The sequence below is a fragment of the Rhinolophus sinicus genome, chromosome 12, assembly GCF_057876585.1.
Source record: "Rhinolophus sinicus isolate RSI-liver-muscle chromosome 12, RSI-T2T, whole genome shotgun sequence".
Classification (NCBI taxonomy): domain Eukaryota; kingdom Metazoa; phylum Chordata; class Mammalia; order Chiroptera; family Rhinolophidae; genus Rhinolophus; species Rhinolophus sinicus.
In genome coordinates, this window is record NC_142512.1 from 45,863,982 (window position 1) to 45,878,910 (window position 14,929).

At 44.1% G+C, this 14,929-nt stretch overlaps 1 protein-coding gene across 1 annotated transcript in view; it reads right to left on the reverse strand.

Moving 5' to 3' along the window:
• The window catches only part of PITPNC1 (phosphatidylinositol transfer protein cytoplasmic 1), a 215,043-nt gene that overhangs the window by 74,803 nt on the left and 125,311 nt on the right, over positions 1 to 14,929 (reverse strand). The window contains exon 6 of the mRNA XM_088802328.1: positions 2 to 73. Within this exon, the coding sequence (XP_088658454.1) occupies positions 2 to 73 (72 nt within the window). The remainder of the gene's footprint in view (position 1; positions 74 to 14,929) is intronic.

The window sequence follows — 14,929 nt, forward strand, 5'->3', positions numbered from 1 at the left end:
CGCTGTTGTTGCTTCCTTTGTTGTCCTCATACTTGGTTTCTATGTGAATGGAGAATTTCGGCAGAAAGGAACACTATGGAAGAAGAGGAACGTTTCGTTAGCGTACCATTTTCTCTTTCTCCACATCGTCCACACAGCCTCTGGAGGCTCTCCTCACCATTTGGTTGGGAGTACTGTTCATGATCAGAAATGTTAAGATGCTAAGTCAATATCCCAATTCAGACTCTAAGAGAAGCCGCTTTTGGCAACATGAACACAATTTCACCCAGAAGTCAGGCCAGAGAGAATAACCAAGCAATGGAAGGCAAGTCATTGAAGAGGACATTTCCAAAAGGATTATGTTCCATGAGTCCAAACACATGCTTGAGAAAAGCAGACTCCTAAATCAGAGGCAATTCCAGTTCTGCGTGCTTACCTTTGGGGAGCAGGTTCCACTGCAGAAGACCTGCGGACCCGGCCTTACCCTTTAGATAAATATTCATGCAAAGCTAGGGAGGTTGTATAGAAGGACCTTAAAATCATAAATTATTGAAGTCAGACAGACCTGGCTCTTCATGTGGGATTTATCACTTAATAGCTACGTGACTTTGGACAAGTCATTGAACTTTTCTGAACTCTAGCAGTATTAAAAGAGGGATAATAATTATTACCTAACAGTGACATTATGACGTTTATATAAAATCACGTGCGTAGAACATATTGTGCTGGGCATAGAGTCGGCATTCAACAAACGGCAGGAAACAGTAGGAGGATACAGTGGAGCTTGACAGAAAAGGCAGCACCTCTACCAGCCCCGCGGAGAGAAATCCCAAATGCACACCGTCTTACTGTCCCAGTTTCACTGAGTTACGTTAGAATATTCAGTAGATTTTAAGGGTTAAGGTAGCTTGAGGATTTTGGTGGATGTGGACGTAACCTCCCTCCTGCTGGCACGGAGCTGGACAATCATGTTCTTGGCCACCGAGATGGGATTGACAACTCCTGGGTAAAACGACCCTGCAGCTTCCCTGGGAGCTGGATGAGTTGGAGAAGTGACACAGGCGGATACCCTCACAATCCCAAAAGACCGGCTCCTTTATTTATTTCTCCAGGATGTAAAGAGCGTGTATTCTACACTAGGCACTGGGCTAAGTGAGTCCAGGTTCTAATTCATTTATTCCTTGTAACCATCCCATGAACTAGGTACTATTAATATTACCCTGCTTTAAAGATAAGGAAATGGGGGCACAGAGAGGTTAAGAAAATAGTCCACAATCACACAGCCAGTACATAAGAGGGTTGAGATTGAAAGTCTGGTCCCAGCATCCAGGCTCTTGATCACTACCCCACTGTTCTCATAGTGGGATCTCTGAACCTGTGGCATCAGCAGCAGCAGCAGCAGCAGAAGCAGCCTGGAGCTTGTTAGAAATACGAATACTCGGGCACAACCCCAGGCCCATGGAATCAGAAACTCTGGGGATGGCGCCCAGGCACCTTTTTTAACAAGCCTGTCAGGGCATGTGGATGCACACTCGAGTTGGAAAACCATCTCACAACAGCAGGCATGGGAAGGAAACAGAGAGAATGCCTTATCTAAAATCCCCAAGTCTACGGCACCCACCCTCACCCCATGTGCTAGTGGTTCCCTTTCAGCCCAGCTAAGGCCCCAGCGGCATCTGTACAATAAGGCAGAGCCCTTGAATGTGCCATTGATGTTTCTCCTGACATGACACGCCTCTGCGATTCGGGATTCATCTGTCTTAATCTGAATGAAACAAACAAGCTGAACCGTGACTAAGGAAACATGGAAACAATCAATCCCAGTAATTGCCTTTATGGAGAATGCAGCCTTGCGATTATTCATTGACACCTTCTTTTCTGTCTCCTCTCCAACCTCTCACTCCATAACTGCTGCCCTCACACCCAGTGCCAGGGAGTTCCAAGGAGGGGCTGCTCATTGGGAATTGAGACCCTGGAGGGCTCGGAGCCCCACAGCAGAGCTCTCGATCGACACGTGAACTGGGGGAGATGCACCTGCCCGAGACTCATTTAAAAGTAACGAGCCTTCAGTTCAACAGATTTGTCCTTTTTAACCCATAATTCATATGAGGGTCAATCCAACACGAGCACAGTACCAGGTGGCGGGAGAACAGCCATCCAGCTTGGGGAGCTGGGTCTGGGTGCATCAGAGTGGAACCCTGCAAGGATTTTTATTGGTTGGACCCATAAACCACTTACCTATGGTCAAACAAATGAATCTTAGCATTTGGGTATTAAACCCAAATACGAAATGCAAAACTCTCATGCAAATTGGCAGCTGTTATTTTTGAGTCAAGGACTTGGGTTATTTTCATATCAGAATAGCAACCCTGCCAGAAAGGCTGAGTGCACCTGGCTTCGGCAAGGCAGCGGGAGGGCCTGGACCAGACAGGCCAACTCTAGGCTGGTCAGCGTTTTCTTCTTCAGCAGTGGTTTGGGGCTGATCATCCCCTTGGGATCTCTGATGGCTGTTTCTTGGAGCCCTGGAGTGTGTGGGTGTCTCAAGTTTAAAAATCAAATGTATTTATGGCTTGGGGCATTTTCAGAGCTGTCATTAAAAATTTTCCAGTGAGATGTTCATGTTGAGATAGACTTCTGCTTCCCCACACAGGTCAGCATCCCTAAAACTCCAGCCCACTGATCCTTGTGGAGCCTTAACTATTAGGCAAGGTCTTTTCTTTCTCCCTGGTTGGCTCCCTAAGCATCTCCCCACTGAGGTTCTCCTAAATCCCTTCCTGTCTGAAGACCCCATGCTTGACCTCACTCTCCTCCCCCACACCTGCTCACTTCAACTCACAGGTTGAATGAGGACACAGACCACGTGACTGAAACACTTAACAACGTCTCTCTCCTCCATTTCAAGTCTACCTCTTATTTTTATTGCTACTTCTCATTCTTTGTGAATCAGAGAAAGACACTGCCTTCTTTAGTCAAATGGAAAAAAATAGAATAAGAACCGAGATATAGCAGTCAGCAGACCTGGGCTCAATCCGAGATGTATTGACTAGGCAAACTATTTTACTGTTCCAAGCCTCAGTTTGTCCACTCATAGAAAAGGGATAGTCCTTCTCTACTCTCTAGTCATGTTGAGAAGATCCATGAAATCATTCAGCTAAGGCTCAGTCAGCACAGTGCCCAGCACATAGTGGGTACACGGTAAAAAATATTTATACGTCTGTTCTCTGGAAACTTGTTTCACTGATTATTTGTAACTTCTCCTTAACTTCCTTCCTATAGCCTATAAGTATAAAGAAAAGTGTCATATTCTTAAAAAGAGAAATAAACATTAAGTTCCCTCGGTTATGTGTTCGTTCTCCATCTATACAATCAATCCCATTTCTCTGTCTCCACAATCGAACTCTATTAGAAGAGTGGTCAACGCTTGCTGCCTCTACTTTTTTAACTCCCATCTCCTCCCAATCAGTGTAATGTGGTGTGGAAATGAATGCATATCAAAGAATTTTCAAACTAGCATCGCTTCTCCATCCACACCTTGTATTACTCTCTCCGCTGTGCGCTCTGACAGAGCAATTCTTCCATCCTGAATGGTAGTTCCTTCTCAACCTTCTTTCCCCTCCCCCACCTTCAACCGAGGTAGTCCCTTAGGTTCTGTCCTCCACCCTATGTTCTTGCTCCAAACGTTTTCCCGGTGATCTCATATGCTCCTGACTTTTCCATGACCATTTTTTATGGAAGGCTCCCAAATTGACATGTGCTGTTCTCACATGTCCACCTGTGCAAAGGCCATCCCCAACAAGGATTCTATAGGCAACACTAAACTTGAATGGTCCATATTAAATTCAAATGTTCTCCTGCACTGTATGAGTTTCCATGGGCTGTCGTAACAAATTACCATGAACTTGGTGGCTTAAAACAACAGAAATGTATCCTTTCACTGTTCTGGAGGCCATAAGTCTGAAATCAAGGTTTTGGCAATGTTGTGCTCCGTCTGAAGGCTTTACAGAAGAATCCTTCCTTCCTTCTTCCAGCTTTTGGTGGTCCCAGGTGTTCCTTGGTTTCTGGCTGCGTAACTCTAATTACTGCCTCTGTCTTCACATCAACTTCTTCTCTCTGTATCTTCTTCTTTTATTATAAGACACTAGTTACTGGATTTAGGCCCACTCTTAATCTAGTGTGATTTTGTCTCACACCTTGAGATCCTTCACTAATGACAGCTGCAAAGACCCTATTGCCAAATAAAGTCATATTCTGAGGTTCCAATAGTCATGGATTTTCCCCCTCCTTTCTTCTGCCCCACCACCACCACTCCGGTTCAAGCCATTGTTTCTCAGTCTAGTTGTGTAGGACACAGCTCCCTGGCCCATGCTGGTATTATGAGCCTTGCGCTCCGGGCTTAGGCAGTCGGTCACCAGGCGTTTGTCGGCCGCTCACAGAAGCTCACACTGGCTGCTGGCTGCTCACGATGGCTGTCTGCCACTCACGCTGGCTGCTGGCCGCTGATGGCAGCACACGGTAGCCCAGGGTAGCACACAGCAGCCCACGGCAGCACACAGCAGCCCACGGCAGCTCACACCAACCTCTGGCTGTGCAGCAGCCCAGCTCCAGGGAGAGCCATTGTTCACAATCTTAGCTATAGAGGGCACAGTTCACTGGCCCATGTGGGAATCGAACCAGTGACCTCGGCTTAGGAGCTCAGGGTTTCAACCACCTGAGCCACCAGGCTGGCCCACCTTCCATCCTTAAGGGGAAAGGGGAAGACCTGGAGTTTTCTATATCTGACCCTAATTTTCTTTCTGGCTCTGCCGTGTATTCATCCCTCAGGTCAATCACAGAACACCACTTCCCATTCCCTGGAAAACTTCTGGCTGCCATGTTGTTTTTTGCCCACAGTTCGCTCAGCCTGAAATTTCCTTCCTAAATCTATATAGACCATTTCAAATTCACTTCAGAATGATTATCCCATGTGTGCAGATAGCACTGTTTGTACCTTTGTCACAGCATTTATCTCTTTTTCCATCATCACAATGACCTGTCTATGTGTCGGGCTCACCAACCAGATGATAAGCCCCAATACTATTCCAACAGAGAGCTCCCCCTCTTTAACGCTGCTGCCATGAGGAATGGAGCAAGTCACAGTTACCCAGTTATTCAGATCTCAAAGCATCTCTTTTAAGATTGCTCAAACCTGCTTTCTGTTGATTAAGGGCTTTGCTCCAGCTAGGAATATCGAACTGAGTTATTCTCAAATATTAAGGGGGAGAAGGGAGCACCCCACCCTGAACTTTCTCTTAATATGAGTTATTTCCTAAAGATTCTGACACATTTATTTGGGTAAGGGGAATTCTGTATTGCTGAGGGAACTGTCAGGATTGTGGGAGTGGAAAAAAAGTTGGGAACCCTGACATAACTAAACTGGAACATAATGCAAGAGAGACCCATTGGTTAACGCTGAAAGAAGTCTAAGGATTCAGAAGACTCTTATACTCTCTGTGGCACATTGAACATGTAAAGTCCCATTTGGCCCCCAACAACATGAAGGAAAGACTAACAAACCCATGGCAGACAGAATTCTAAGATGGCCTGTGAGATTCCCAGCCTCTGGTATACATATCCTGTATGACCCTCCCCTTCAGTGTGGGCAAGACCTGAGAATGCGATGGGATAGGAAGTCCTTTGATTAGATTACCAAAGTGGACAAGCTATGTTACATTATATAAGACTTGTTTTTAGAAGAAGCAGGGATTCTTCCATTGGCTTTGAAGAAGTAAGCTGCTGTGTCTTGAGAGGGTCATGTGGCCAGAACCTGAGTGAGGTCTCTAGGAGCTGACCGTGACCCCTGGAGGCCAGTGAAATGGAAAACGGGGATTCCTTCCTACAATCACGACTGAATCCTGCCAACAACCAGTGAGCTTGGAAAAGGACCTTTAGCCTCAAATGAGACTGGAGCCATGGCTGACACCTTGATTTCAGCCTGATGAGATTCTGAGCCAAAGACCCAGCTAACTTGGGCCCCAATGGAAATGTGAGATAAATTAGTGTTGTTTTAAGTCACTAAGTGTGTTGGAAATTTGTTATGCAGCGATAGAAAACCAATACAACACTCAACCTCAAGAATCCAACTACTGCTTCCCTTCCAAATCTCCCATTTGGCGCTCGTCTGAATGAAGTATCATCACTCACTTTGAGGTCTGAATATATCCAGGGAAACGGGACATTGGTACTTTAATGGAGTAGTTCCCCCTGTGATGTCATCTGCTTTATGAGTGGTCACCTCGTATTGGTGAGGGTGGTCTTTACTAGTAACTGATACCACTGACTTCCGTGCGCTGGTGTCCAGGTGCAGCCGCGTGCACCCAGCCCCCAGGGAAGAAGTCGGGGAATTCAGTAGAAAGAATATCGGTTTTGGAGTATAACAGACTTTAGTTCCAACCCCAGCTTCTTTCCTTACAAAATGTGTGACTTTGAGCAAATTCCTTAATTCCTCTGAGCTTCAGTGTTCTTATCCATAAAGTGGAGATAATTCCAACCTCAGAGCTGTGGGGTGAGGATAAAATGATATAACTAATGTCGAAGGCCAGGCAGTGTCTGGCAGAACAGTCACTTGAGAAACGCTGGCCCATCGCATTGTACCCCTCCCCACGAAAGCCCATAGGTTATATGCGGGAGAAAAACAGAGCTGGGTGTGGGTGGACTTGCCATGGCATATGTGCAAGGACGTCTTGGGAGGCTATGGGTAGCTGGAGTGGTGCCAACAGGAGGACACCTGATTCACCTGATGGGTCTCCCATGACATGGATGGTGGCCAGGTCAGAGCAGGTTTGGGCTCCTTCAGTCTCGCCCTGACCCCTGATGTGCTGTGCAGCTGAGGACGTGCCATCCTATCTTCCAGGTCAGTCCTCTCACTGTCCCCTCCTTTTCCTAAAGGTCTGGCAGCTCCTTTTTCTGCACAGGGATGCTCTCCCCTCATCTCTTCTCAGCGTTCCCTAGACTCCCTGCCAACTTCCTGCAGGGAGACAAGAATGCTCCTGGGAGCTCCGTGAACTTGCTTTTTTCCTAGATCTAAAGGCTTTAAGCCTCCCGGTTCACTCAGCCTTGTGACAAAAACTGAGGCTCAAAGAAGTGAAGAATAGCATTAAAAAAACAACCCAACATAGCATTTGGGAGCCTCAGCAGTCCCACGAGATGACCCTGCTTACAGGCAGTGACTCTAGAGCAGCGTGATGTGGCAGGGGGGAGGCAGCGAAGTGGCCTCATCCCCTGGAGCCTGGGGAACACCATGAGTCATTTCAGCCTCTCCTCAGAGCTCCTGCCTCCCCTGGGCCCACTCTGGATCTGAAATCTTCTTTCTCATGAAAAATCTCTTTCTCTCTCTTCTTGACTAGAAGAGAAGCTTGGCCAGAAGAATCATAACAAATATTCATTTATTACATTCAGGGTTTATTTTACCCTCAATCCCCTAAAAATAATAACAGTGCCATGGAGAAATTAGGAAAATAAAGCAAAAGATCTCCTGTAATCTCCTCTTTGATTTTCTAGCTTAGATCCTCCCCAGCCAGAAGAGTCTTACTAGTATTACTGTCATCTGCTCCCTGCAATGACCAGTTTCCTTGGTACCCAGTATCTGTGCATCTTTAATTTGCCTTTCAAACCCAATGGCATCTACCAGCATGAACCTTTTCCTATAAAGTGGCTATCAGGTATCTGTGAAATGTCTAGCACCTGAAACTGAATGTGCAGAAAAGTGATGGTTCTTTGTCGAACATTTAAATGCATGTACTTGTATCTTTTGGTAGTGATGAGGGAATCTGCAGTCAGGAAGAATGCCAGGAAAGATGAGTGAAGTACCTGGGCCTTTGCAAGAATAATTTCCAGACATGAGCACACCCAGGTTCAGTGTCGGGAAACGAAAGCAGCATATGCAAAATGCACGGCAGAGCTGAATTTTCAATTCACTACAGACATGCTTTGGTAAAATGAAAGCTATTTTTAGTCCAGTGATTGATTAGGGTTGTTATGGCAATAAGAAACACTTACGAGAACAAAACTGAATGTAAGCAAGTCTTACAGAGAAAGGGGCGAACACACTGGGAATTTGATAGTTTCTGGGTGGTGCTGACAGCCCTCGCTGCCGTCTCCACATCTGCACAGGGAGAAATGCGAATGGTGGCTACAGAGAACAGGACGTGGGGGATGAGTCTGAGGCTCTCTAGCTATTCTGAACTTCAGAAGCATGCAGCAGCAAAACTTCTGGAAGAATGTGCACCACTCACTTCCATTTACAAAGTATAATAAAAATCATATTCTAACTGTATTTCTAAAACTTACTTAATGATGCCTCATCCTGAGGGCTTGTTAAAAACAGATTCCAGGGGCGGCTGGTTAGCTCAGTTGGTTAGAGTGCGGTGCTCTTAACAACAAGGTATTTGATATATAATAACCGATCTAGTAACTCATTAACTTTCATACAACTCTGGGGGGAATATACTATTATTACACCCATTTTACAGATGAAGCAACAATGATGAAAAAAATGAGTAGTATGCCCCCAAATCACATAACATTTTCATGACAGAGCTGGGGTTCAGCTCAGGCTGTCTGGCTCTGTGGGTCATGCTTGTGATCCCATGTCCTGCTGCCTCTTGAATATCAGGAAAGTACACGAGTATGTCTAGTGGAGCTGAGTAACTTGGTTGGGGGTAATGGTGACTAAGGCACAGGCTTTGCTTCTCAGTATGTCCTGTGGCCACTGAGAGCAGAGGAAATATGTGTGTGTGGGCATCTGTCAAATGATAGACATGCCCTGCTTTGAATAAACCCAAAGAAGGAAAAACAAGAGCTACCTGAAAAATAAATTATTAAGGAAATAATTATTCATTTAGGAAATTCACAGAGATATTTCTTTAAAAGCTAAAATAGCCTAGTACCTATGAATGAATAATGCAATGATTTTCAAACCCTGAATTTAAATATGATGGCTTAAGTTAATTCCTATGGTGAAGGTGCTTAAAAAACCCTTCCCAGAACTCCATGATGGGCGTGAAAAAATATTGTGAATGAACAAAAGTTCATTACCACACTGTTGGTCCTAGAAAAAGACATGAAAACAACCTAAAGTCCATCATTAGAAGGTTGGTTAAGTACATTGTGGTGGATGGATTATAAAGCGATGGAAAAACCAAAGTGTAAAACAGGATGATCCCATTTTTTTGTAAAAAGGAAAAAAGTATGCACAGGAAAGACGGAGGAACAGACATTAAAATATTCTCATGGAAAACAGTGGAGACTATGGAGCCCTTTTATTTTCTATGCTACACATTGTCATAGTGTTTGGATTTAGCAATCATGTTTGGATTTTTCAGTGAGCAGAAAAAATTCAAATCAATACAAAAGTTAATAAACACATCAATGATATCTCAAATTATGTTACATCTAATGGAAATCACAAGATACCCCCAAAATTCTTAGTTTCAGTCCACTTTAACTTAAAGAGGGGTATATTACAAAGAGTACTGATGAGAGGATGGGTAGATTTGCTGCAAATCCAGGAAGTTCGGAATCACTACTGTAAGAATTGTTCATGGAGTTTTAGCACGCAGCGGGATCTGAGAGGCGATACAGTTCAGCAGTTCAAGCCACTTTTAAATGGCACCAAGAGAAAGAAAGTTTAACAACCAGTGGTTGAGCCCAAGAACTCAATGCTTTATGCCTGGTCAACAGCCAGAATCCTTTCAAGTCTGAGAGCAAACTTTCCACGGAGGCTTGGAATCAAGAAAGTTAAATGGTAGAGCTGAGAAGCTGGCTCAGGGCAGATGAAGTATTTATAGGCTTTTACAAGATCATGTCCTTTTAACTTTCATCTGGAACTCAGTGCATTCCTCCCAGGCCATCTTGTTCTGACTCCATACAATACATGTTGCCTGGTATCAATGAACATTAAACTCTGTATACGAGGTCAGACAATTAAGTTCACGAACTCATCCTAGAAAAAGTGCTACATCCCTCATTGCTGAATATCACTAAGGTCACCTTCAAAGTACTCCCCTTGGGCAGCTATGCACCGACGCCAGTGCCTAGTCCACCCTTCAAAGCAATTTTGGAACTCTTTTTCTGGAATGGCCATCAGAGCTATTGTCGTATTACCCTTGATGTCCTGAATGTCATCAAAATGTCTTCCTTTCAATATTTTCTTTACCTTCGGGTAAAGAAAAAAGTCAGTGGGGGCCAGATCAGGTGAGTAGGGAGGATGCTCCAATACAGTTATTTGTTTACTGGCTAAAAACTCCCTCACAGACAGTGCCATGTGAGCAGGTGCATTGTTGCAATACAAGAGTCATGAATTGTTGGCGAAAAGTTCAGGTCGTCTAACTTTTTCATGCAGCTTTTTCAGCACTTCCAAATAGTACACTTGGTTAATTGTCCAGTTCGTACAAATTCATAATGAATTATTCCTCCGATATCAAAAAAGATTAGCAACAACATTGCAATGAGTTCACGAACTTAATTGTCAGACCTCGTAGACTTGACTTTTTCTCTAACGGAATTCCTCTGAAGACATCGATTCTCTGGTACTATGTGCTTTGTTATCATATTAAATGTACTCTAAGGCTATACAGGGAATTTCAGCTTGAGATGGTATCATTAATAAAATTGGATTTGCGAATGTTTCCACATCTCACCAACAGGCGACTTACATCCAGAATGTTCCATGGGGCTAGTGAAATCAGATCAGGAATTTAGAATTTATTATGTTCTGGGAATCTGGAACAAATTGGAGTGACTTCACAAATACAGACTGGCCTATGGTCAGGTAGGAACCCCTTAGGTTACAAAACTTCTCAGTTAAAAACTGTATGAGGATGAACCAGGGAATGAATTCCCAAATATAGGAAGAAAAATGGGTCCAAGAAGAGCGGTTGGACTGAAAGGAGAAGTGAGGAGAAATGAGAGGAAGGGCGTGTATGGAAGGCAGAGAATGGAAACAGAGCAGGAAAACAGCTGCTTATATTCCAACCCACTGTAAGGAAATGAATGTCAGCCTCTCCGCTGCTTCTCATTAGCCTGCACCCTACACTGAGGCTTCTGTTCATTCATCGATGGAGCCTCTTCCCAGCCTCTGACATGCTGAGTAACAGCAACTCACTGGAGAAGCAAGGCCAGAAAGGAGCGGGAGCGAAGACATGAATGGAAAGCATGTTTTCTCAATGGGGACGTGGTTTGCTATGGGCGCTTCTATGAAAACCGAGAAGGGAAACTAAATTCACACTCATACTATGTAGGGCTGGACCTGTTAAGGCAGAAATAAGCAGAAGATGTTCGGGAATACTGAGAGCTACACACAATCAAGGCACGACAAGAATTTAAAGGGACAGGCAGACCACATCAAATGAAAGAGAAATGCATGTAAGTAATAGAGATGGAACAAATTGGAGTGACTTCACCAAGATAGGCTGGCCAGGGAGGAACCTTCAGATTACAAGCCTTTTCAGTTAAAAACTGTATCACCCTCTTAACCAACTGGGCAAACTCCTCACTAAAATACATTATTATCATGTAGTTCAGAATATCTTACTGACTAGAAAGTTCAAAAGAGAAGGGGTGATGTTGCAGTCACTTTATTGAACCGTTAAAATTTATTGTTTTAGTATAATCATAGTTATATATGCTTTACTTTATTTTTACACAAAGAAATCTGCCCTACACAATTTTCCAGTTGTATTATTCTGACCTCACCAACTTGAGCTGAACAAAACTCCATACACATTAATAAATTGTAGAAGAGAAATCCAATTTTCAGTACCACAAGTAGAAAACAGAAAACAAAGACGGAAAGGAGATTTTCCGAGGAACATCTATCTAAAATTCCTTTAAACAAATGCTTTTTTCTCTGGTGATGGCTCTCTGTAAAATCATTCGGAATGTTTAAAAAACTGCAAACAATTTAAAAATGCTCTGCTAGGGTAGAGAAGCCTATTTTAGCTCCTGGTCTCTCTCCCCAAAATGGCTGAGTTAATTTTCTTTGAAGTACAAAGACTAGATTGGGAACAGGTACAGCAAATGGAAATGGGATCAATCAGATAAACAACACTGGCTGTTCCAAGGTTCCTGCTTCACCAAGCACTGATCGACCGGGCTGCTGAGATGTGGAGACAAGTTCCAGTCCTGCACAAGGAGCAAGGAACATTGTGATGAAGTTGGTTTGCAATGGGTTCACCCGTACAATCCGTTCCTTTTCTAAATTGAAATGAATCAGAAACACATACGTGCGCTGTCATCCCAATGCACTGATACCTTTGCTGTGTGGTCAGACAGAATGGGCTTTGCTTAAAACAGGAACCTATAGGTACCGTGTCACCTGATTCTTTAAAAAAAAGTTTCATTTCTGTTGGGAGTTCTTCAGAAAACTCTGGTATCTGAGTAATAGTAAACTTTAGGCAACATATTAGCCCATTGACGTTGAAGGGAAAACATTTACTGAAATAGAATTGATCCACTGGCCTATTTAGTGGGCACATAATGGCTGTGACCCTGAGAGAAGCTCTGGAGCTCCCCTAAGTTTTAGAAGTCTGGCTTTGCAAAATGCAAGGTCCCGTGGACAAATAAGTGTGGAAAGTGTTGCATACTACAGCTCCCTTTTGGAGATTCACATTGTATGTTAGAATAATAAAGGCTCTAAGAAGTCCTGCAGTAACAAAATCTGTTTAACTGTACAACCCTGTGTTTCCCTTACTTAACGGGCTGTGCACCATCTTTATGATTGTTATAAATGGTTCTAGAACGTTTCCATCTAAATTCTTTTGAACCCAGAAGATTTTTGAGCCTGGATCTGTTTATGACACCAGCCTCATGCCATGACCCAGGTCTTCACTGACTTCAGCCATCTTCTCTGGGAGGATCCTCTTCTGGCCCAATTGCTGCCTTCCTCATCAGCGCCTCCAACTGGATGACCATTTCTTTGGCCTGGTCCCTAACAGGTCCCAGCTCATATGACCCCATTTCTAAGAAGGAATACATCCCTTTGCCCCCCAACCCAACCCCCTATTATGTACTGCCCTGGATATTCAGGGTTCATTGTTATGTGGATATAGAAGTAATTTCCTAATCATTTAACCCCCCCTCCACCTGTCTCCATGACCCCAAAGAAGGAACACCTAGGGACCTTCATTCTCTTAGCTTACATAGTAGTTGAGAGGGCCAGATTGTCCTCTAATTTCCTTTCAAACCAGTGGTATAATAATATATCTTTCCTGTACTTGTATCTATTTCCTAGTTTTGTAATTTCCCTAGTTTTGTAATAACGCTTGGCGGGGACTCGGTGGAAGGTGGAGGAGAGAGAGCTTAAGAAGGAAGAGAAGGCTTGAGAGCAATGCAGGTCCATCAGCATCCATCAGCTCTTTCTACTCTCAGGGAAGCTGATGAGGCCAAGATTGCGAGTGAAATTCCTGTCCAGGACAGTTAGCTGCTTTCAGAAAAATACCCCAGTCTCTCTATTGCCCCTGCTGGGGAGATAACCTGAGTTCGCCTTGGGTGACTGAAGACCCAGTCTCCGCTGTGAGCAGCCATCTTGACCTTCCCCGTCTTGACTAAACGCACCCTGAACAGCCGCATCTCTCATGTGGCTAAACACTGCCTCAGGTTCTCATTCAACAGTCATGTCCTTCTCCCTGCTCAGTTACAGTTTACTTTTTCTGCCTCTTTGAACTGCATAATTAAAATGTTGGGTAACACTGAACAGCCCATGACTACCTTTGCTCACTGGGTAACAGCCGGCCATTCTGACTAACTTCCCATTTGTCATCCCCTCATTGGCAGATTCTCACTAAAAGATATTTTGGTGGCGTGGGATGGTCATGGCAATACAATATATACAGCAACTGTATATTCTAGGGCACTCCTATTGACTTTCTATAGCTAAAGTTGTCAAATTCTTACAAATGAGAAGAAAAATCTCTTTCTCCTTCATTACTGAGGCTGAATTGCTGCAGCTGAGCTATGTTCACACTCCAGTGCTGCCTTTTTTCAGTCCCAGAAAAACAAAATTAGCGACTTTGGAAGGTAGCCAATCTCCTGGGACACCTTCCTTTGTGACTTTACAAACTTCAGAAGAATCAGCAGGTTCTGAAGAATGGGTTAGATGGCCTGTCCGCTGGTAAACAGTCGTCAAGTTGTTCTTTGTTTCCTGTGTAATTAAGATTTTTTTCCTATAACCCAGCTAAAGATATTTTTTCCACTTCCTGGACAAATGGCATTTCCACATAATCCTAAATACACACAGTCACTCCAAGTGATGAAAAAGCTTTTACGTCTTTATAACTGTGATAATGTTGAAACTCTAGATGACCTTAAATAGAAAGCTCCTTTGGTTGGATTTTGTCACAAATGAGAGCAGCATGAGGTCTCACTAAGAGGCTGGACAGTCAGATAAGAGACCTAGGGGATCCTAGGAATAGACAAACATTAGCTCTGGGCTAATCCTATGAAGAGACACCTGGAGTAGTTAAGTTTTGCTGTGGGGCACAGGTAGGACATATGAAGCTTGGAACATCAGGAAGAGTTATTTGGGATTAAAGGATCAGGGGATAAAGAGTCCAATGAAAAAGCATCTAACACAGGGAAAAAAATGAAGACAATCGAAACCATCTGTCTTCAACCCTGGGAGAAGACCCTGTAGTCAGAGCGAAAAGTGGGCTTTTGCGTCTGGGCTGTGGAGGGCAGAGGGTGTGAGAACACAGCTAAGTCCCAGTTAATGGAGGGAGGGCACTTGCAGCCAGAGAGAGAAAAAACTAGATCCCCCAGTCACTGGGGGACAGAAAAAAGCTGCCCTAGATTTGAGGTGGAACATAAAAGTGGATTAACTACGAACAAGGTTGCTTCCTCATGGGGAATTAAGTCCAGACCTTAACCCGATGTTCAAAGCTGCCCTGACCTGGTCTCCAGGTGTCCAGGTGGCCGG